This window comes from Emydura macquarii, unplaced genomic scaffold, assembly GCF_026122565.2.
Source record: "Emydura macquarii macquarii isolate MOO-44397 ecotype Brisbane River unplaced genomic scaffold, CSIRO-AGI_Emac_v2 contig_320, whole genome shotgun sequence".
Taxonomy (NCBI): Eukaryota; Metazoa; Chordata; order Testudines; family Chelidae; genus Emydura; species Emydura macquarii.
In genome coordinates this window covers 6087093-6111193 of record NW_027130457.1, presented here as the reverse complement: position 1 = coordinate 6111193, position 24101 = coordinate 6087093, and the positions used below count along the sequence as shown (strand labels likewise).

The 24101-nt window shown below is 41.9% G+C and overlaps 1 protein-coding gene across 2 annotated transcripts in view; it reads right to left on the bottom strand.

Moving 5' to 3' along the window:
* The window catches only part of LOC137167619 (reticulophagy regulator 1-like), a 58526-nt gene that overhangs the window by 2725 nt on the left and 31700 nt on the right, over positions 1-24101 (bottom strand). The window contains exons 2-5 of one of the 2 annotated variants that reach the window (XM_067569830.1): positions 18117-18223; positions 9204-9234; positions 7708-7899; positions 6019-6803 (exon numbers count right to left, since the gene is read on the bottom strand). In XM_067569830.1, the coding sequence (XP_067425931.1) occupies positions 7734-7899; positions 9204-9234; positions 18117-18223 (304 nt within the window). In that variant the 3' untranslated portion in view covers positions 6019-6803; positions 7708-7733. Of the gene's footprint in view, positions 1-6018; positions 6804-7707; positions 7900-9203; positions 9235-18116; positions 18224-24101 lie in introns of those variants that run through there. The other variant, XM_067569838.1, reaches the window with a different exon arrangement.

Genomic DNA, 24101 nt, shown 5'->3' with positions numbered 1-24101 from the left:
CATTTAATCCATTTAATATAAAACAATAGAGTTCACTGTCCACAACACACAGCAAAAGCCACACAACAAAACACAGGAATGTTGAGAATAATATTGTCTATGTGCACGTGGGGAGGTGGTTATGAATGTGGGTACGTGCAAAGAGTAATTTCTTACTATCTATTGCACAACTTGGTACACAACTATTACTTGGTGCACTTACTATCTATTGCACAACTAGTGGGGGGCTATTATTCTACCTATAAATTCTGATTTATCTGTTGACATTTTTATTACCATGCAATTAGCATTAGTCCGTAACAGAAAAAAGTCATTGTCATAGACATTTAACATGTATGGCTTGCTGAACAAAACTTTTTAAAGGGCAATATCACATAGAAATGATATTTAAATTAAACCCAAGGCAAGCAATGTATTTCCTGTGTTACTAACAGCATAACAGATTCTAAAAATGAACACTTAAAAATGCTATTTATATATTCTGTGATGTGTATTTATGTTTAGGCATCACTCTGCTTGGACAGTGAAACACTAATCAGCTTCATTTTGTCTATAGTTAGTTTCACACTTTTTCTCATGCTTTAGCACAATACTGTTATTTTTCTGTTGCAAACACTCAAGATCTAAATCCAAACAAAACATTTTCAGTGATATTTCCCCCACTGATGTCATGAACATGTCAATATTAGTGATTAAAAAAAAAAAAAAAAAGAATGTCTGCCTATATTACTTTAAAAGTCTCCTTAAAATTAGTCTCACCTTTTAGCCCAGCAAGCAATCTGCAATACATAAAATACTACCAGAACAAACCAGTGAATTATAGACCTGTCAGCTTAACTTCAATACACAGAAAGATAATGGAGCAAATAATTAAGGAATCAATTTCCAAACACTGAGAAGATAATAAGGTGCTAAATAACTTTGCTTCCAAAGCTCTGATCTTCTTGGCCACCTAAAAACAAAGCCAGGGATCACACAGTGGCCTATTAATGATCCTGAAATCACCTTTCCAGAAGTCTAAATTTTATTACTGGCAAGATAATGGAATACATATTAAAACAATAAAATCACTATACTTCTAAAGCATGATATAACTATGAACAAACTGTAGTATTTTTTTTTTTAATAAAGAATAAGCTTTGCTGGAGAAACATGGAATTCAGAGTTGGTGCTATATTGGAATGAATAACAAATACTAGTGAGGACAGAGACTAGAAAAGGTCTCAGAATAAGTTTAAAAATAGAACAACAAAATGAGGTTCAGATGGGAAGGATGCAAGCTAACATTTCAAAGAGAAAAGATCTGAACATTCTATTCAGTGAGGGGGGTATGGTGAAACAATACTGCTGAAAATTAAATATGTTTGTAATGGATGTAACTGCAAAAATGCTTTTTCGTGCTGCATATGCAGAGACATCATGTCACACAGTGAAGAGGTAACTATCTTTTTCTATTTGGCTCTGGTCTGACTGAGCCTAGAAAACTGCATTCAGTTCTGGACACTACTTTACCAGAAAGAATTTGTGTGGTGAATGTAGTTCCCCTAGAACATTTTCCATTTACTTTTAATGAATTAGGAGCTATGCCTCTGAACGTAAACTAACCCACACATCATCAGTTGAAGCTTTTTTGAATGCAGTAATTATTGTAAAAGTTACAGGTACAGTATGTGTTCTATGTTTTTATATTGTACTGACTGCATTTTGCATCCATCTTTACACTAGTTTTCTACAACTTTTCCAACCTTTCTACAGGAGTATATTTCTGTAATGAATACAGTCAGACATGTTTGGTATGCACTTGAAAACCACCATTTGTAAAATGTAGTTGCATCGCAGATCATGTTATTTTCAACACCATGGTTTTCTGTACCAATTATTAGGATCTCCTTAGCAAAAATATTTGAGCTTTGTTTATTACATACCTCTATAAGAAGAGATTCAGATCAAATTAGATTACAGACATTATTACAAAAGACAAACATATCCAGAATTATTGCAAGGGTTTTAGAGAGCCTACAGTAAAAGATTTTTATGAAGTGTAAATCAGAAAATTAAATGTAAAATCATAAAATTACATTTAAATGACAAATCTTGCAAAGCTTTCCCTTTCTATATCTCAAATGATTTTTAGGAGTGAAAAATTTGTGATTCTGTATAACAACTTTTCAACTGATATGTTTAAGATGCCAAACTATTAACAAAATCAGCCCAATCTGAATGTTTTCCTTGTGCTTTACTTGCATACATAGAAGTCAATCAAAACTTCACCTAGGAAAGAACTGTAGCTTCATGATGTGTGTGTAGCCCTCAACATTATAAATACCAATACTAAATACCTGAATATTATCTTCTCTTTCATTTACCTACCAAATCCTTAATTCAGGGTTCTGTGTTTCCTTTGCAACAGCTGATGACGGCACAAATGCCTAAACAAAGCAAGGAATTTTTGCCTTACTCCCGCTGTAGTTGTTTCTGATTTCACCAACTCTTGAAGGAAAAACATGGAATCCCGATTGCTGCTCCTAGCAGGTTAAGTGAAGGTAGGAAATAATTTCTTTTAAAATATACGTTATTTGTAATGTCTTTATTATATGTTATTGAGGTAGAGTAACAGATGTAAAAAACAAAAGCTAAAAACCTGATCCCTTTACTGTTAAGGGCCTGAGATCCTATTGTCTTTATGCATGAAAAATATTAATTGATTTTTAGTTTTGAGTTATATATGCATAAAGATTGTAAGATCACAGTATGATTCATATGTTGTTACGTTCAGATGTTCGGCTTCCTCAAATGCATATAAACTGCCACAAAGTAGATCAGCTTAGGCTATGAGTATGAAATATCTTGTAAAGTTAAAAAGAGCCTTAAACACTGTTTAAAGAATCATCTGTTAATCCATCTTCCACAATTTCACATCCCTGAAACAAACTAGTCAGTTTGATGTAACTGGCTACAGAGACTGTGGTAGAAGTCTAGTTGATTGACACACTGTATCAGGATATCCTCTTTGCTCTCCAGTGTTAAGGGCTTTAAAATAATTGGAGGAAATGGGGAACTGTCTCTATTGGTTAAACCAAAAAAATATTAAATGAAACTCAAATTCAGTACTTTTTCAGCAGTCTAAGCATAACAATCTATTATTTCTGTTATTTAAATGTATGTGGTTATTTCTGTGTAGTTTTTGAGAACAGCCATTATAGTGACTACACTGAAGATCAGAGTTTTAGATACATCTTTGCTACAGTTATGTGACCTCCTCAAATGTAATGTTGGAAATTTTACTTTCTGAGACTGGGCAAAATGAAAAAACACAAGCATCCAAACTCAATAGCTTACAAGTGATTCTTCCCATTTCAATATATTTTCTGTACAATTCAAATGCATTCTCCTTAATAAAATGTGAAACTTAGGGACATTCATCTTCATTTTTATTTCCTGATGAGAATCATTTTCAAATGTCAAGAGGATTGTGCCATGATGCATTTGAACCAGAAGAAAGTGTAAGACAAATGAATGCAAATATATATATATGTCCACATAAAAATGTTTGTGAAAGGTAATATTTAAAATTTTTTCCACAAAAGTCTCATAATAAAAGTGAGTATAAGACTGATTACAGAAAAATGATCTTCCACAAATCTTTACAGAAATTTGTCACTAACATAACCATATACCTGAAATATCCTTGCATACTTGAGGTCAGTTTTCTTTAAAGTGAATGGAATTATAAAGTTATATATGTTTTTAGTGGTAACCTTAATGCAAGTTAGTTCTTAAAAAATGTCCATGGTTAAAACTACTTTTGGCATGCCTTAAATACATCATCTTACTCACTTGATATCCACTTTTACATTTTAGTACACTTTAAACATCCCACTAAAGAGTGCAGAAAATAAATTTAAGTACATCTTGTCCAAAAGAGCAATTAACAATAAGAAGGGCTCTAAATAATGAGATCAAAATATGAAGGGATATGAATATACACCTAAGTCATCTCAGCAACACAGACTACTATGAGTAAATCAAACCTGGCCTGTTCTGTTACCCACAGGGTCAACGTCTTATATTCAAAGTGTTCAATAGCCTTGGATCTAGGATATCTAAAATATTGCCTACATCTACATGGTTGACAGCTCTGCTCCTGAGCCACAATAGAGTTTTCTACTTCAAGGGTAAAGCTAATCTATGCAGGAGACAGTTTTCTTGGGTGCCAGCTGCAGACTGTGGAGCGAACTCCCACAGGAACTGAAGACCGCACACTTCACCACCTTCCATTCCAAGCTTCTTTGACCTTACCTTCTCTAGTTTAAGCACACAGCTGCATGTATATATTTAAAAAAAAACTACCAAAGCAAAACACTGCACAGTCCACAGAAAGAAGGAGACACACAACAAATATTAGTTACATTGCCTAATACAACAGTGGAAGCATTGAGATACTACAGTACTGAGGAAATACCTACATATAAAAGAACAGAAACTGAATCTCATGTTTCCATGTTCACATTATGAATTGCTAGCTTTCCAATGCAAAGCTCGAGTTGACTGGAATTTTTAAATGATGTCACTTAGGGTATGTCTACACTGCAGAGTGAAGTCGATTTACTTTAAATAGACTTTCACCTGCTGAATTGTATTGTGTGATCACACCACTCTCCTTGCGGTGGGCTCTTGTGTCCCCACTCACCACGCTTGGGTCGATTTTCAAAGCAGTGTTCTGTGGGTAGCTATCTCACAGTGCAACTAGCCGCAGAGGCTTTTGGGAAGCTTGTCGTCCTCCCATGATGCAACGTGCTTCCTCTTCCTCCCTTCTTGTCCCAAACAAACTGCAAATGCTTTTTTGCGCCATTTTTCTTTGCCACGCACATGCCACTGCCAGAGACACATGGAGCCCGCTCAGCTCTGCACTATCATTGTGAGCATCACAAATACCTCACAGAGTGTCCTGCAGTATTTTCAAAGGCGAGACAGGAGTCACAGCATGGAAAATAGCGATGTTACGAAGGCCACCGTGCTACAAGCCATAGAGGCGAAACAATTCCCATTTGCTTCAGGCTGTCATGGATCATCTTCATCCATGGAATGCCGGTTCTGGTCCCAGGAAACAAGCACAGACTGGTGGGACTGCCTCATTATGAAGGTGTGGGATGATGAGCAGTGGCTGCAGAACTTCCATATGCGAAAAGCCACTTTCTTTGAACTTTGCATGGAGCTGTCCCCAGCCCTGAAGCGTGTGAATACTCGCTTGAGACCAGCTCTGACAGTGGAGAAGGGAGTGGCCATCGCTCTGTGGAAGCTGGCAACCCCCGACTGCTACTGTTCAGTTGGGAATCAATTTGGAGGCAGTAAGGCCACCGTTGGAGCTGCTGTGATGTAAGTGTGCAGGGCCATTAATAGACTTCAGCTACGAAGGGCAGTGACTTTGGGAAATGTGCAGGACAATGTGGATGGGTTTGCCGCAATGGGGTTCCCAAACCGTGGGGGGAGTGGTGGGGGCAATAGATGGCATGCATATCCCTATCTTAGCACCTGACGACCTTGCCACAGAGTACATAAACTGGAAGGGATACTTCTCAATGGTGTTGCAGACCCTTGTGGATCACAAGGGACGTTTCACTGACATGAACGTGGGGTGGTCATAACACACGCATCTTTAAGAACTCGGGTCTGTTCAATAAGATGCACCTGGGCACTTTCTTCCCTAACCAAAATATGAACATTGGGGATGTTGAAATGCTAATAGTGATCCTGGGGGATCCTGCCTACCCCTTGCTCCCTTGGCTAATGAAGCCCTACACCAGGCACCTGGACAGCAAGAAGGAGTGTTTCAACAACAGGTTCAGCAAGTGCAGAATGATGGTGGAATGTGCATTTGGTCATTTAAAGGCCAGATGGAGATGTCTACTCACTAGGCTTGATATCAGTGAAAAGAACATCCCATCAATTATATCTGCATGCTGTGTACTCCATAATTGTGTGAAATGGAGGTGGAAAAGTTCCCCGAAAGTTGGTCTGTGGAGGCTGATAGGCTGGCCGAAATTTTGAGCAGCCATATTCCAGCACCGCACTCAGCGCTCCGCGGTTGGCTCTTTGCCTATGGGAAGCATTGAAAAACTGGTTTTGCAATGAACTGAAGTAATGTATGTTTCTGCTGTGCCTTTCTCTTTCTCATCCCCCACCCTTGCATTATCGGCTCCCTTCCCTTCTTTCCCCGCCCAAACTATGAATGAATAAAGACAGATTTTTTTAAAGCTGCAAAGTTTCAATGGGGGGAAAGGAAGATAAGTTAAAATTGTAAAGTGTCACTGTGCAAGCAACTGTAGTTGCGTGCAGTTCTTAAAGGGGCTGTCGCGTCTTTCTGCTCGCCTCCACTGGTGTGGAGTGCTGCACATACTGCACCCTGCTCAGCCTCCTCCTAGAGCGCTTGGGGGTGGGGGTTGCTAACAAAGTGATAGGTGGTGGAGCGTTTTGGATGGGCTGCAGAGGGAGTCTGTCCTGCCGCTGCTCTTCCTGGAGCTCTACCAGATGCATCAGCATGTCGGACTGACCCCTCATAATACGCAACATCTCCCGTTGCGTATCACGCGCCTCCTCCTGTGCTGATCTTCTGTGTTCCATATCCATGTCTAGTTTTTCAAACAAGGACATCCTCCAGGCTCTGAGCTCTGTGTCAGCAGCTGTGGAGGCGTTCATGAGTTCGCTAAACATGTCATCCCGTGTTTTTTTTTCCCCCCGTTTTCTAATCTGGGAAAGTCTTTCAGCAGGAGTTCTGCAAGATTGGCTGAAGGCCAAAGTGTCAACTGTAAGTAAAGCAAAGCACAAAGTTGCCATTGTTAGTTGACCCAAAGTAGTAAAAAAAATGTTACAATGTAAAAAGAACTCCCCTTCATGTTCACACGGCTAAGCCAGATCAATGCCCACATTCCAATCTGAAAGTAGCGGATAGGTCGGAGTGGCATTCCAGACATGGTAAGCAAGGGGCCCTTGCATCCATTATGGAGAGGTTTAATTAGTACCAAAATCCACAATCCACACTGGAGCAAGGAGAGGGATCACCGAGTTCCCCTGTAACATCCCAAGGACCGATTTGAGAGGAAGTGGACAAAACAAATTAGCAGACGCTGTGGGTGAAGTGTAGCAGCAGAAAACATACCAGTGTCCTGACCCATAAAACTCATTGCAACAATACCAGTACTAGGAATTGTCTTGGGGAGGCGCCCAGGGACACTGGCCATGGCAGAGGAATAACACAGAGTGACAGCATTGGTTGGGTATTTTAAACTTGCGCCATCTTCCCTAGGTGACCATGTGTGATAGTCTCCTGAGGGTAACGCAGGTGGAAAGAGATTTGCTGCAAGCACCGGGGTACAGGCCTGGCCCTTATGCTGCTATGCTATGTTCCACGATGATGCCTGCTCATTTAATAGTGTGGTGGGGTAAAATCTCCTACCGTGGCAGAAGAAATAAGGCTGCCCTTCCCAGAAAACTTCTGCAAAGGATTACAGATTACCTACATGAAAGTTTCCTTGAGATAGCCACAAAGGATTCTCGGAGCATACCTCTGCACATAGTCTATACTGGGAGTAACCCTCCACTGAAATATGGCAATACCCAGGAAGCCCCTCTCCTCAAAAACACAAACTCCTTTTAAGATGCTGGACTGGGGACATAACTGCAAAAATTAGATTTGCCACACACACTCACCAGATGTGCCTTCTCCAGAATCTTGATCAGTCCCACTGTCCTGTGTGTGGCAGGGCTGCTCTGAACAGGTCCTGGCTCTCAGGGAGAATGGATACCCTGCTCTTCTGCACCCTGCTCTCCTCAGCCTCATCCTCGTCATCCACACAGTCTTCCTCATTCATTCTGGACTGGGATTCTGCAGAGGTATCAATGCTGCGTGGTGGCAGAGTGAGGGGGTCACCGCCGAGAATCGCATGCAGCTCCTCGTAAAAGCGGCACGCTTTGGGCGGGAAGCCAGAACGGCTGTTAGCTTCCCTAGTTTTCTGATAAGCCTGACTCACTCTTTGATCTTAACACGGCACTGCTGCACATCCCTGTTGTGCCCCTTCTCCAACATGCCACAAAATATTTTCTCAGATATCTAAATTTATTTTGCTCGCTCGGAGCTGAGCCGGAACAGACTCTTCGCCCCACAGACCGATGAGATCCAAGACCTGTGGTAGACTCCATGCTGGAGCATGTTTGGGCTGTGCAGTCACCATGAGCAGTTCAGCTACAAAGCTTGCTCCACGCTGTCCAAACTGGAAATGGAAATTTCCCGGGCTTGAGGGGAGAAGCTATTTCCTTTTTACATGGCCACATTACAGCAGAGCACGAATGTCCAGAGCGGTCACAACAGAGCATTATGGGATACATCTAACAGCTGTATAGTGGACTATGTAAAGTAATAATGCCTTAAATTTATAGCATTTTTATTCAGAAGATTCTCAAATTGCTTTACAGACTGTTAAGATTAATTTCATCCACTAATGAAATACAGTTAATCTTCCCCAATGATACTATACAAACATTTTGGGGGAGAGGAGATAACTGTAGGGGGTTTAGACAGACAAAATTAGCCAGCTGTGACAGTCCAATGCCTAGTAAAAGGTTTCACAATCATCACTAACTGGTATCCATGGTAGCCATTTTACAGATGCCAACAACTGACAAGAGCATTGAACTGATCTATTGTTTCAGTCTAGGGCTGGTCACTACCAATCAGGAGCATGGTGGTGAGGGGAACCTTATATGGGCGTGTCTAAGAATGGAAGACATCACTCTTCAGAGCTGTAAATCTTTCACAAGAACTATCTTCAAATTAAACACATTCTAAGTGGCAGAAAGCCCAGAAGAGGATAATGTTTAAAGAAGAAAATGGTAACATTCAAAAAGCAAATTGCTTTTTTAAATCTGATACTTGACTGAATAATATACTGTGGTACAATTCAAATAAAAAAAAGTTATGATTTTCACTAAGAATACTATTTAAAAACACCTACTTAAAATCAAGGCACCATGTGAACAGCCAGTAATATAGAATAATAAACTACACTGTGGTCAAAATAATACAGTTATTGTTTGGTAGGCTATTTGGGAGAATTATTTGTAAAATTCAGAATTTTTAATGTAATAAGAATGGAATGTAATTGTTTAATGTGATACTAGTTATCAGCATTTAGAGACAATGCACTTACCTGTCAGTGAGGCTCCTCCATAGTTGTGCACCTGAAATAAGCAAAGTATAAGGTGAAAAATAGCACTGGCATATACAGCAGAACTGATTTTTCCCTTCAATTTTTCAGCAATGCTCCAAATTATGTAAAAATTACTCTAAAAATCTCTGCAGTACTACAATACAAGTCACAGTTACCCCAGTTACTAGTAAAAAATCATTCATTCTTCCTATTTTAAACAATGGACTAACATGCTTTAGAAAAATCTGTTTTTTGTAAACTTGATATGTCAAAAAAAAAGTTTGAAATATGCATGAAAAAGCAATGTACTTATTTATCTTGGTCTGTCTTTAAACTAGAATTATTAGCTACCCAATGTAATCTAACTTTGTTATTCAAATATAATAACTACTTCCTGTATTTGTCATTGTATTGTAATGATCCTGCCACCTAGTGGCTGGCTAAGCTACATAAAAGTGATTATCCCACTGTGAGCTAACAGTTTTTCTTTTAATTCAAGTGGTAATTTGTTGATTTCAGATCTAAAAAGGTTTCTGCTTCAAGCTAGAAGATAGATTCTTCTAAGTACTAAATATTTAGTTGTTTTGGACTTACCTAAAGTCTTCCTCTGAAGTCACAGGAGACATTTTATATTAGCTCAAGTGAAATATGACTATCCCATGATTTCACAGCTAGGAAAATATAGCTTTACTGGCCACATCTAACACTACTGGATTGCCAAAAAATAAAAATAGGAGTATACTCTTGCACTTCCAATCAGGTCAGTAATATTTGATGCCAAAAACTATTAGCTGGAACTCATTACTAAGGGTCACATAATCACTGTAACCTAACAGAAAACAAAAAGGCCTCAGTAATCTGAATTGAAGAAGCAGCACAAATAGGACATACACTTCCTTACTCTTCTGCTGCTTTTTTAGGGTATGCGTATAATGCAATGCAAGTCCAGGAAAAGCAGAACTTGGGTTAGCAGACCCTAGGTTTATCAGCCTAAGTCTTGAGCATCTACATTCATTTGTAACCCAAGGTTAGAAACTGTTGAATTGTGTCCCCCAACATGGGCTCCGCTGTCTACACCGCATTACGCGGGCCTGAGTCCAACCATTCATATTTATCCAGACTTCTTAGTGCAGCCCCCATTCCCAAATGTGGCCACTCTAGTTCTTTGTTCATGGTGCAGTGTGGGGAAACATGACTGTCCACCAAGACTAACTGTCCAAAGACAAAGAAAATCAATCCGTGGGATTGTGGAATACCTTTGATATACTTCCAGAACACAAGTCCAGTGGGGCTGAGTCTACAAGGCAAAGCAGTAGGGCTTGAAACTTGGGTTCCAGCTTATTTTAGGCTTAGACCCTCCAATCCCATAAAGTATGTCTACACAGCAAAGAAAAACCTGCTGACTTGAACTCGCAGGATTCAGGCTGCTTCATTGCTGTGAAGGCTTCCAGGCTCAGGCTGGAGCCTGGGCTCCAGGAGCCTGCAGGATGGGAGGGTCCCGTGCCTGGGCTCCAGCCTGAGTTTGAAAGTTTACATAGCAATGAAACAGCCCTGCAGTTCCAGCCTGAGGCAGCAGGCATGGGCCAGCTGTGGATTTTTCTTTACTGTGTAGACATACCCATAGGATCCTGGGATGCTGGGTCTGAGCCCTGGGTTACCGTGATGTGTGTGTAGATGAAAGGGGGGTTAGGCTTGAGTCTGAGTTCGAACTCTGAGCTTACACTGTAATGTAGATATACCTTTAGAGACTTTTCAGACACTTTGCAGAAAACAAGAAACATGGAAAAGAGGTTTACTCACCTTGTGCAGTAACGGAGGTTCTTGGAGATGTGAGTCCCTCTGGGTGCTTCATTTTAGGTGACTGCATGCCTAGTCAGACAATTTTAACAGCAGTACGTGGTTGGGCTGCTCTCCCCATCTCATGCCTGTGGCGCTAGTTGATTAGTGCTGTGCGGCCACCCTCCCCACCCCCTTCAGTTCCTCCTCTACCACAGCGGACTAATTAGAACTCTGAAGCAGAGGAGGAGGGAGGGAGGGTAGTGGAGTATCCACGTGGACTCACATCCTGAAGAACCTTAGTTACTGCACAAAGTGAGTAACCCTCTCTTCTTCTTCAAGTGGAGTCCCTGTGGGTGCTCCACTTCAGGTGACTGTAGAGCAGTGTCCGTCAGGGGATAGGAGGGGCTTCTGAATTAGGTCTGAATGGACAATAAGAGCATGTGTCCCAGCTGAGTGTCAGAGGCTGAGTTCTAATCAATGATGTAGTGTTGTATGAATATGTGGGAGAATGTCCAAGTGGCTGCTTTACATATGTCAGTAATAGGCACATCATTCAAGAAGGCTACCAATATGGCTACTGCTCTTGTAGAGTGTGTTCTGAGCTGTGGAGGGGCTTGTTGCTCGTGTTGATGGCAGCAGAGCTGAACGCAGCCTGAAATCCATTTGGAAAGCCTCTGCTTAGAGATGGGTTTGCCCTTGGAGTGTTCTGTGGTGGAGAGGAACAGCTTAGAAGTTTTTCTGAATGGTTTGGTCCATTTTAGATAAAAGGCTAGTGCCCTTCTGACGTCCAGAGTGTGTCGTTGCCTCTTGCCTATTTTTATGATGATTAGGGAAGATGTGGGAAGATGGGTGGTGGAATGAAGAAGGGACATTAGACAAAAATTTAGGGTGGGTCTCAGAGTGACCTTGTTCTTAAGAAAAATCAGATACAGTGAGTCTGCCATAATGGCCCCTATTTCTCTAATGCACCTCGTGGATGTGATGGCTACTAGAAAGGCTACTTTCATGGAAAGGTGGCATGGTGAGCACGTAGCCAGAGGTTCGAATTGGGCAGTCATCAGAGATCGAAGCACTAGTGTGAGGTCCCACGGAGGAGTTGGGGCTCTGGGTTCTGGATAAAGGTTACGAATGTCCAGTAGGAATCTTTTAGTAGTTGGATGAGAAAAGACCAAAACTCCATTCACCTTGTGGTGGAAGGTTGTAATTGTTGTCAGGTGTACTTAAAATGAACTCATTGAGAGGACTGATTTCTTAAGGTAAAGTATGTAGTCCAGGACTATGGGCAGGGTAGAATTGGTGGCATTGATTTGTTTGTTTAGGCACTACGTGTGGAGGTATGTCAAGTGTGTAGTTGGTTGTCTGCTGTTTAGCAAGATGTCCTTAACTTTTTTGGAGCAGATCATCTCTTCATCTTGGAACCATTGAGGAGCCAGGCTCTCAAATGGAATGTCTGCAGGTTCTGGTGCAGAGTTTGACCTGCATCCTGAGAGAGGAGATTTGAAAAAGGTGGAAGGACTTGTGGCAGGCATGCTGACAGCTGTTGTAGGTATGGATATGATGTTTGCCTGGGCCATGCTGGGGCTATCAGGATAACTTTGGCTTGATCAATCCTGATCTTGTGTATGACTCTGGGCAGTAGTGGGACGGGAGGGAAGGGATGCAGGAGGGGTGCATCCCATCAGATAAGAAATATCTACTCTAGATCTTGGTCCTAGGCCCACTATGGAGCAAAAGGTTGGACATTTGCTGTTTCGGTTCATGACAAATAAGTCTATTAAGGGGAACCCTCATCATTGGAATATATTCTGAATCATGAAGGAGTTTATTTCCCACTTCTGAGGTTGTGCGAGAACTTTTGGCTTAGCATGTTCACCCTGATGCTCTGAGATTCCGGTGGGTAAGTGGCTGATATGCTGATGCTGTGCTGGATGAAGCATGTCCACAACTGTATGGCCTCTATGCATAGAGAATGTGATCTTGCTCCTCCCTGTTTATGTGGAACATGCAGGCCAGATTGTCCATCATGATCTGTATGGTTTTGTTTTCTATTAGAGGCATGAACTGTGCAAGGCACTGTGAATTGCTCGCAGTTCCAGAATGTTCATGTGTAGTGTTGATTCCGAAGAAGACCATCTGCCCTGTACTGTGAGGTTATCTAAGCGTGCATCCCATCCCAAAACGGAGGCATCTGTTGTAATTATCCTTTCGGGAGAGGGAGAGGCGTAGAAAGGGGATGCCTGTGCACACATTGTGCAGGAAGGTCCACCATTATAGCCAGTCCTTGCTCTTTGTTGGCATGCTTAGAAGTTTGTTCAGTCTTTGTGGAATATACGCTGTCCTCAGCCAAGCTTGCAGGCACCACATGCGTAGTCTGGCATGTTTTATGACGTATGTGGTCACCACCATGTGACCTAGTAGATGAAGGCAGGTCCTGGCAGATACTTGTGGACTGTGCATCAGGGCATCAATCAGGTTTTCCAGGGCAATGAATCTCTGAGGTGGTACTGATGATTTTGCCTCTATTGAGTTTAGATGGACCCCAATAAAGTCAAGTTGATGAACTAGAGTTAGCGCTGACTTTTGAAGGTTTATTTGTAGACCAAGAGATGTGAAAAGTGACCTTGTCTTTTGTATGGCTTTGATTGCTTTTCTTCAAGTGTGAGCCTTGAGGAGAAAATTGTCTAAATATGGGTATATCATGACCCCTTGCTTGCATAGATGGGCCACCGCCACTGCTAAAACTTTGGAAAACACTCGGGGGACTGTGGAGACACCAAAAGGTAGTACCATGTATTGGAAGTGGTCCCATCCCAGTACAAATTAAAGGAATCACCTGTTTTGCTGAGTGTATGGCGATGTGAAAATATGCGTCTTGCAGGTTGCAAACCTCTCCCCGTTTCAGTGCAGGAATTTTGTTCCTGAAATGCTGTGTTTTAATTCATTTGTTTAGTTTCCTGAGATCGAGAATGGCTCTCCATCCCCCCAGACTTCTTTTGTGTTAAAAAGTAAGGGAAACAGAAGCCCCTCCCCTCTGTGTTGTACCGGCACTGATTCTACCATGCCTAGTTGCAGGTGTTCCATTTCCTGTCTCAGGAGTGATTCATGAGATAGGTCCCTGAAGATGGATGGGGAGAAAGTGTGGGTAGGGGGGATAGAGAAGAACTGGATGGAGTAGCCGTTCTTGATCTCTGATGATCTCTAGTAGCCATTTGTCAGAAATGATGGTATGCCAGACTGGGTAGAATGGTACTAGACAGACAGTCTGTAAATGGATGGCTGGTGGAGTGTGGTGCTAGCAACAATGGTTGAGGAAAGTCTGTCAAGCCCTCAATCAAAAATTCAAATTTAGTGTTTAAAGGTCGGTTGCTACAATGCGGAGGGCTGTGAAGAGTTTGATCTTCACTTGGGTGTTCTTTGCCTACAACTGTGAGGATCATACTGTCTCTGGTTCTGTGTGTATGAAGCTTGTCTTGGACATTGACATGTAATACCTGCCTTGTTTGTGTTTTATTGCATCTATAAAGATGTCTAGAAATCAAAGAATGGCTCTCAAGTCCTTTAAGGAGTGAAGTGACTCATCAGTCTTGCTGGCGAATAGTTTCAGACCCTTGAAAGGAAGGTCCTCTACTGTAGATTGCACCTCCCTTGGAATCCCAGACAGGTGCAGCCAGGAGGCCCAGTGTATTATTATGGCAGTTACGATGGTCCTTGCTGCCATGTCAGCAAAATCCAGTGATGCCTGAAGGGCTGCTCGAGCTATAAGGTGATCTTCAAAATGAGTGATGTAAACTGCTCTCTCTTTTCCTCTGGTATAATGTCAAAATCTGCTATCTTCGAATATGTTATGTGGTCATATTTTGCCAAAAGAGCTTCATAATTGGCGATTCTAAACTGTAATGTCACTGATGAGTATGCCTTGCAGACGAGCAGATCCAGCCTTTTCCACTCCTTATCATAAGGTGTGGTCCTAGAATAATATTGCCTGCCTCTATCATTAACAGCATCCACCACAAAATAATTTGGTTGGGGGTGGGAAAATAAAAATTCTAGTCCTTTCAAAGGAGCAGAATATTTTTTTGTCCACCCACTTACACATAAGTGGGATTGTGGCAGGGTTTTGCCAGATGGTTGTGGTAGTCTCCATAATAGCATACTTTATGGGCAAGGCAATCTTGGAGGATGTTGATATGTGGAGTTTGTCCAACAGCTTGTGCTGAGATTTGGTAACCTCTTTGAAAGGGATTTATAGTGTGTCAGCTATCCTTTTAAATAGTTTCTGAAATAGTTTGAAATTGTCTCCAGTAGTACAGAGAGGAGGCATGATGGGCTCGTCAGGTGAAGCAGACGAGTTGGTTGCAGGAATAGCCTCTTGGTCTAAGTCCTTCTCTGTTTCCTCCAAAGTCTGTTCTTGGGAGACATCAGGTGGTACTATTGACCTTGGGGAGGAGCCTGAGCGCATTTCCCTGTTACTTGGTGGCTTAGGATAGTATTGCCTGTTTACCACCCACAGGTCCCAGAATAGCCATTGTGGTGGGAAAGGAACAGATGGGGGTTCCCATGGGTGTCCATATCACCCCTATACATCTGGTCTGAGATGGTGTCTGGGAAGCTCTTGTGGCTCAGATATGATACTGGTCTGCAGAGGTGAGAAATGCTGAGATGAAAAAAGTTCCCCATCCTCCTCTTTCTCACTGGAGAAGAGGGGGGCAGGTGCAGCAGGTGGAGTGTGTGGACTGAAAGCATTGACGAAGTGTCGGTACTGAAGAGAGAGGACTCAGGTTCCAGAGTCACTATGAGGTCCTTAGTTTGCAAGGAACTGATATATTTCGGTACCGGAGGAGGCACCTGCATCTGTTACGGGACTGAAAATGGTTGCAGTTCTGGGTGGTAGGAAGGTGCCATGAGGGTAGGTGCTGACAGTGACTGTGCTGAGGACTTAGGAGGCTTTGGTGCCCATGCATCAAAAATGTGCAGCAGAGAGCCAGTAGGTGGCGCCAGTGCCTTAGAAATTGCAGAGGCACTCAGTCCAGAGGTGTGACACACTGCATCCCATGTACACCCTCATAGTGTGATTGTGTATCATTAATGTTCACCCTTATAGTGTAACTGTGTTTTGTTTACTGCAAAGTATGTCATATAAGGGGTTTTTAGAATGCTCATGACATACTGAACATTATTGTTATAGTAGTATGTTTGTTGCAACGTCATATGTTGGTTATGAAGCTCTGCTATGTAATATTTCCAAATAGATGTCTCGTGGCTTCAGGCAGATCTAGGCAAACACTAAAAACAGGGAGGTAGTTCACACCTCACTGAGACATGCATAAAACAAACCATAAGTGGATGTTCATTGACTCAAGCAGAGGAAGCCACGCCAGATATTGTGTCACCTGACCTCAGAAGGGGGCAAAGGAACATGTAAAAGAAGAGATGTTTTGCAACTGGAGCTCTCTCTTCCACATCCATCTACAAAACAACATCAAGCAACTGAAGGACTGTCCACAGAGTGAGGGCCTGGATGAAGGAAATAAGTCAGCCTGTGGTGAGCATTATTTGACTTTGTAAGGTTACTGAAAGCGTTAAGCTTAGTTTAGAATGTGATTTGCTTTTACTACATCCTGATCAAAACTGACTTATTTTCCTTGGACTTACACTTATTTAAAATCTTTCTGTACTTAAACTTATTTGTTTGTTTTATCTAAAGCAGTGCATGAGGTTTGTGTGTGTGTAGAGACTTCATTTAGAGTGACAAAGCTGGTGCATATCAATTTCTTTCATAAACTGACAAACTAATTATAAGCTTGCAAGCTTCAGTGGGCAGCACTGAACACTGCAAGACAGAAGTTCCTAGGGCTGCATCTGGGCCTGGGAGTGTTTGCTGGGATCATGCTATTGCATAAACCCATGACTGGCTGGTCAGAAGCACTCACTGAGTTGAAGGTCACTTGCTTGCAGGAAGCTGTTTGTGAGCTGACCTAGGAATGGGGGTTCACCCAATGAGGCAGAGGAGTGAAGGATTGGGGTGACATAGTTATACACCAGTCCAGATAGCAAAGGGGAATGTCACAAGAGGTTTTCGTAATTGCTGTCAGTGCCATAGTGAAAAGGGCAGTCTCTTCTCTGCCTTCCTTTTTGGAGCCTGCCCGCTTAGGGTCTGTGGCTTTAACGGTACAGACGGTACTGGATGTCCCTGCTGACTTGAAGGTACTTGCCCATGGTGTGGTCAGTACTGATGCAGTAGATCGAGCCAGAGATATCAGTCACCGGGATATCAGTCACCGGGATAAGTTTGCGGTCCTGAGTCTGAGGCAGGATGGAGGGACTTCTTCATGAGAATAAATTTAAGTTTGTGGTCCCTTGCTTTTCTTGTTTGGGTCTTCAGATTAAGGTTTTGGATGCACTTCTGGGGTACATGGGTTTCCCGCGGGCACCTGATGCACTGTGAATGTCTGTCAGAAATAGGAATTGCTTCACAACAGTAGAGGCAACGTTTAAATCCGGGAAAGCCTGGCATTTCAAAGAGATTATCCCAGGACAGGACGAAGTTATGAAGAAAAACATTTTTTTTTTTTGAACGGGAAGATAGACTCAGTCAACTAATCTAGCTATACTAATAACACTAATATAACTATTATATACAAAAAGCTGATGATAATCACTTCTGAGGTAAAGCAAGTGAAGGCAATGTCAGAGCTCTGACTCGGACCAAGGGTGGTTGAGAAGGAACTGAAGTGGGTGCAGCTGCACAGCACTAATTAACTGATGCCACAGGTGCTAGACAGGGAGAGTGCATGTATGGCCCAACCAGGTACTGCTGTCAAAATTCTCCTACTAAAGGTACAGGGGTGTGCAATCACCAAAAGTGGAGTACTCACAGGGACTCCACTTGAAGAAAAAATGGGCGATAGCGTTGTACTCATTATGCCATTTTAAAGCGATTTTTCAGAGTACAATTTCCTTTTAAAACATCTTCAGTGATTACCAGTCACTTGTCTCAGAAATGTTACATATTTAATGCTTTTACTATGATACATTACACACACACAAAAATTAAACAAAAAACAGGGGAACCAGTAGGATGAGTGCCAGCATAAGTAAGTTGGAGGTAAAATGCTATATTGATGATTGCCTTACCTTTTATCCGAGACAATACCATATCCTTCATTATCTGCACAATTACAACCCCAAGTATTATGAGAGAAGTCAGCTGATATACTCTCCAAGGGGTCAGTGCAAGGAACCTAGGATATATACAAATAAAAATTATCACTCTAAATGTTTAACTTATAGTACAGACTTAATTTATGTAGGGCCATGATTGTACCCCAATCTGAATAAGTACAAACAAAATAAATGTATATCGACATTGCTCTAATAGATACATTGAATTTGCTCTTCTTGGTGTCATTTCCAAGAAGTAGACACTGAGTCATAGTATAGTATGGCCATTACACCCTGGATTAAAAAGCTATATTTAAGCATCTGCTGAGCTTGATAGCAGAAACACTCTTTAAAAAAAAATGTATCAACCTTTTATCTAAGCAGCAATAAAAACAACCTCAGAAACAAAATATGCTCAAGTGCTCCAGGGGCATTTTCCCCTCCATTGCTACTAGGAAAAATCTTTGTAATTGAAACTGTCTAGGCATTACATTTTAAGAAGTGTTTTTTTTGTTTTTAATTAACATGCACAAAAGGTAGGAAGGAAAACAGGACAGAATGGGCTTGTTTACATGATGTGGTAGTACACATCAGTGGGGTCTGAATTCTAATACACACTTTTTTGCTATGCATTGACTGGCCTTCACAAACCCTGTTGGTGCGCACTAAAAGTTCCTTAGTGTGCATTAACATAGTACTGTTTGAAATGAGATTACTATTACAGGGTATTAGAGAACTTTTAATGTACACCAACAGGGACTATACGGACCAATTAGCACACAACACACTCATGCTTATTAGAATTCACATACCACTGATGCACACTACCCCACCACATAGACAAGCTCTTCTATTTGCTTATTTTTTAATACAGCCTCAGCAGCAACCCTAAATATCTAACCTATGGAACAACTAAATTCATATGGAAGCCCAATTACTTAATATATATAGATCCAGTTTGACAGAAAGATTAGACAATTATATTGCTCTTGCTCATAGTATAATACCACAATTTGCTTTTAAAGAAATTAGTCAAGATTTAATTATTTTTTCTTTTTCATAGCAAAATGTTAACCATGTCCATTCAAGAGAAGTTGGACCTTGACAGTGTGTATACACTGATTTACCATACAACTGCTAGTCTTGGCATGCAAGTATGTACAGAAACGTGTCTCAAATGATTAGAACCTTCTCTCTTTCACTGGCAGATCTTTCACTTTCCATTAGTGTTACCCCTACAAGAAATGATCTAAAGGCTGACAGGAACCAAATTCCTTTAGTGGAAAAATATATTGTTACACTGGAAGATGGTAATGGCTTTCCACAAGCAGGTCTTCGATCTATGGACAATCACAGACCTCATTAAAGGCGATGGGGTGTGCTAAGCACCTTTCTTTCAGGATAAATAGAAGGAACAATTTAAAGCCCCTTTACATAGTGATAGCTGAAAACCAAAGGAAGCCACCATCCAAGACAGTGGGCCACATCACATGGCCAAACAGAAAATAAGTTATATGGACTGATTGATTTCCCAGGGACTGATTTCAAATGCAGAAGCTAGTGGACTGATTGCTTGCAGCTGTCTGTGTCTACATGTGAAAAGCAGAAAGCAAGAGACGCTTTGCTGAGTGCACCCCCGGAAGGGAACTAAGAGACAGATCTTCTTTTGGGCACAGTACTCGCTGAAAAGGCATACTGCATTTCTGAGCACAGAAAATGCCTGGTGTTTGTTTCTACTGTGTTCAGGGAGACAGGATTTTGTGTACATTCTTTGTAAATAAACTGCACCGCACCAACAAAATACCTAATTCATATAATCAATTTCTCCTCTTAATGGAAACAACCTGACAAGGCCCCAAATATTGGCTAACCACGTGGACCTAGAAGATGGAACAATATACAATATTTGAAGTAAATTCACATTCTGGTTCTTGAAAAAAAGTCAGCCCCACTCCCCAATACCAACCACCAAAAGGGTGCAACATTTAAAACAATTCCATAGTACTTCAGACAGATGATTCACTCAGAATTAACCTAGTGTGCTAAATTTCCCAGGGATAACAGGCATGCGACATCAGGGCTTGTCTCTTGTCTAGTGAAGATGCTACCTACACCAACAGGAGGGCTTCTCTCATCAGTGAAGGTACTCCACCTATCCAAAAGGCAATAGCTAGGCTGATGGGAGAAGTCTCCTGTTGACCTAGCATTGTCTACACCAGGGGTTAGGTCTGTTTGACTAAGTTACTCAGGGCTGTAGATTTTCCACATCTAAGTGGCATAGTCATATTGACCTAAAAGGGTTTGAATTATAAAAATTAGTCACTCTGAAGGTACACAAATTGGCATTTTTGGGTACTTCAACAGACATGCTTCCCCTTAATAAACTGGCAGTTGTACACAGAATAATGCCACGAGGTACACATGCACTCTCTCTGACATGTAAGTAGTAGAACTCCTTAATTCAAAACCCTTTCCATAATGGCTCCAAAACTATGCTGCCCCAATATTTCCTCAAACAACATTTTGTACCATCGAAACAGTTGATTCAGCATGAGCATTTAATCTGGTTGCAGAGAAGACAACTCTGTCCTGACACCTAACTTGCTGAAGAGACTGTATATGGTGTAAATGGTCCATATTATTCCCTGAGAAAGTGGGGTCTCATGAGCCAGTTGTCCAAAAAAAGGTATATTTGGAACTCAAAGATAGTGAGCAGCCACCACTGCAAGGCACCTGGGTCCAGATTTTAGGCAGGTAATTAGGCAACTAAAGCTGCAGATAGGTGCCTAATGGGATTTTCAAAAGTCTCTAGGTGCCCAACTCCATTAAAGTGAATGGGATTTAGGCATCTCGGTGCTTTGGAAAAATCTAATTAGGCATCTATTTCCATCTTTAAGTGATTAATTACCTTTGAAAATATGGCCCTTGGTGAAGAGTTTGGGAGTCATGGCCACCCCAAACACGCTCCTTGTACTGATAGGGTCATTGCTCAATTTGAGCCCAAGCTATTTCCTTTATGATGACCTAAGCAATGCAAGCTTACACATTTCAATGAGTCAAAGTAATCCTAACAAATTCTAATAATTTAGACATTTTTAAATCAACAGGTCCAGATAACTTTTATCGAAAAGAGGTTTTTAAAAGCTGGTTAAGAAGTGTTAATGTTGATTCTCAAGTCCTGGAGCACAAAGGAAGTTCCAGAAGACTGGAAGAAAGCTAATGTGCCAATATTTTAAAAGGGTCAATGGGATGACCTGAGTAATTATAACCCTGTCAGTTTCACATCGATCCCAGGCAAGATAATGGAGCAGCTAATACGAGACTCAATTAATAAAGTATTAAAGAAGGATAATATAATTAATGCTTATCAAGATAGGTTTATGGAAAATATATCTAGTTAGTGTGACAGGATCTCTTTTTTGATGAGATACAAGTTTGGTTGATATAGGCAATAATGTTGATGTAATATACTTTCATAAAGCCTTTGACTTGGTACCACATGACTTTTGATTAAAAACTAATATATAGAATTGATATGGCACATGTTAAACTGACTAACTGATAGGTCTCAAAATGTAATTGTAAATGGAGAATCATCGACACTCAGGTGTGTTTCTAGTGGGATCCTGAAGGGATTAGCTCTTTACTCTATGCTATGTTTTTATTAATGACCTGGAAGAAAACATAAAATCATCACTGATAAAATTTGCAGATTACACAAAAAGGAGGTGTGGTAAATAATTAGGAGGACAGATGTCAGGGACCACAAGTCTTGAACCCTAGTCCACAGGGTTCTTTGGAGCAAATAAACAGCAACCAGCCACCCAGTGACCTGCTAACTCTTGTTAGAATAGGAGCTGAACTCTGACAAAGGACTCCAGTCCTGGAATCCGACCGGCAGAGTGCTGGACAGCCTGACTAGTTACCAGCTTCTATATAAACCCAGCATAGGAACAGGAACTTGTCTAAGCAACTGGGTTCTCCCTGCTTTCGCCTGCTCCTACTGCTAATCTCCTGGTAACCTGTTTGCCCTCTGCCTTGTCTTGGACCCTGACCTCCGGTATCAGACTTAACCTGACTCCCAAATCCTGCTCTGACTATTAGGTCAGATCTCCCACATCTGGTTATGACAGTTTATGACAGTTTATAACAGTTTGCCTGGGCCCCCTCCTTTTTGGAGTGCAATAGCTCAGTACTGTCCAACTGGGAGATCTTCCTCCAAGGCACGTCTGTACTATTTGATAATCCACACCAAACTCGAACAACGGAGGCTGCCCTAAGGAAGTTCCAACAGGGGCAGTGAACCACAGCCTCCTGTGCTACGCAATTCCACCACCTCACAGCCAATACAAACTGGAACAAGGCAGCACTTTGGTACTAGTTCTCGTGGGGCCTGAAAGAAGAAATTAAGGACAAATTAGCCTGAGTAGAGACGCCCGTGAGTCTGGATGCCTTTGTGGAGCTTGCCATCTGTATAGACAATTGGTTATGGGAAAAAAATGGGGGTCTTACAGCTCTCCAGACCAGGTACTGTGACCTTTTCACCACTGCCTCCAGACAAGTCAATGCAGGTGGACGTGGGCCATTGACAGCTCATCTCCATAGAAAAGGAATGATGAAGCCAGCACCACCTCTGCTTCTGTTACGGTGAGGCAGGTCACTCCATTTCTGCCTGCCTGTATGAACTCCAAGGAATCAGGGAAAAAGAGCTCCCTCACACTTCCGTCTTGACTAGAATGCACCCGGAGCCCTGCCCAAGGGCTCCCCACTTATTGGTGCCTGTCTAGTTGCACATACCTGGGGTGCCCCTACAAAATCCACTCTTACCAGCCCTGATTGACTCAGGCGCAGCTCACTGCTTTATTGATGCAGAGGCAACCCGGATCCCCTGCAACCCAAGGCCACTCTTGACCTTATAGAGACTACTGACGGTTCCCCCTTTTCTTCTGATGAAACATCTTCCCTAGAGACTGTGATTCAGGGGCCCAGGGAAACAGTACAGCTTTATGTAATCCATTCACTATACTTTCCCCGATCCTCAGTATCTCCTGGCTGGCCCTCCACAATCCACTCACTTGATGACATGCACAGGAAGTCTGTTTTACATCAGAGTTTGGTAGACAACATTATTGGAGACCAGGAGTTGCTGTCCTAACACTTGAACCTCAAGAAACTCAGATGGGGGGTGGCTATCCAGGCAGAACCTTCCATTGATGCTACATCTGAACTTCCCTCAAAATACCAGAACTACACTAAAGTTTTTGAAAAGAAGAAAGTGGAAACTCCATATCCGCACCAGGATTATGACCGCCCAATAGAGCTGCAGCCGGAAGCAAAAATACCCCTTCAATGAACGTATGCCAAGTCAGAACCCGAGCTAACGGCACTCCAAGAGTCAGGCCAGGTTCTCCTGGAAGTAGGGTTTACCTGCAAATCAACCTCACCGGTGACGCACCAGTACTTTTGGTCAAGAAGGAAGACAGCAGTCTCTGACTCTGCACTGATTACTCTGCATTGAATCAGATAATTATCAGTAGTGGTTACCGCTACCCCCGATTCCCAAGTTGCTGGACCGCATGGAGGCTGTCCATATATTCATTAAGTTGGACTCCAGGAGGCATACAATCTTGTGTGAATCAGGGAAGGGGACAAGAGGGAGACCACTTTCTGAATCTACTATGGCCACTATGGATACCGCTTAACATCTGTTGGGCTGACCAATGCCCCTGGCACCTTCCAATATTTTATAAATGATGTGTTCCGAGACATACTGCACCTGCATGTGGTAATTCACCTAGAGGACATATTGATTTTCCCCAACTATTCTGAACAGCATAACACTCATGTCCAAAATGTCTTGGAATGCTTACTGCAGCATGGCCTTTACACCAAGCTTGAGAAGCGTCCTTCTATCAGGCCTCCAGGGAGTTGTTGGGGCTTCATCTTATCCCTAGAAGG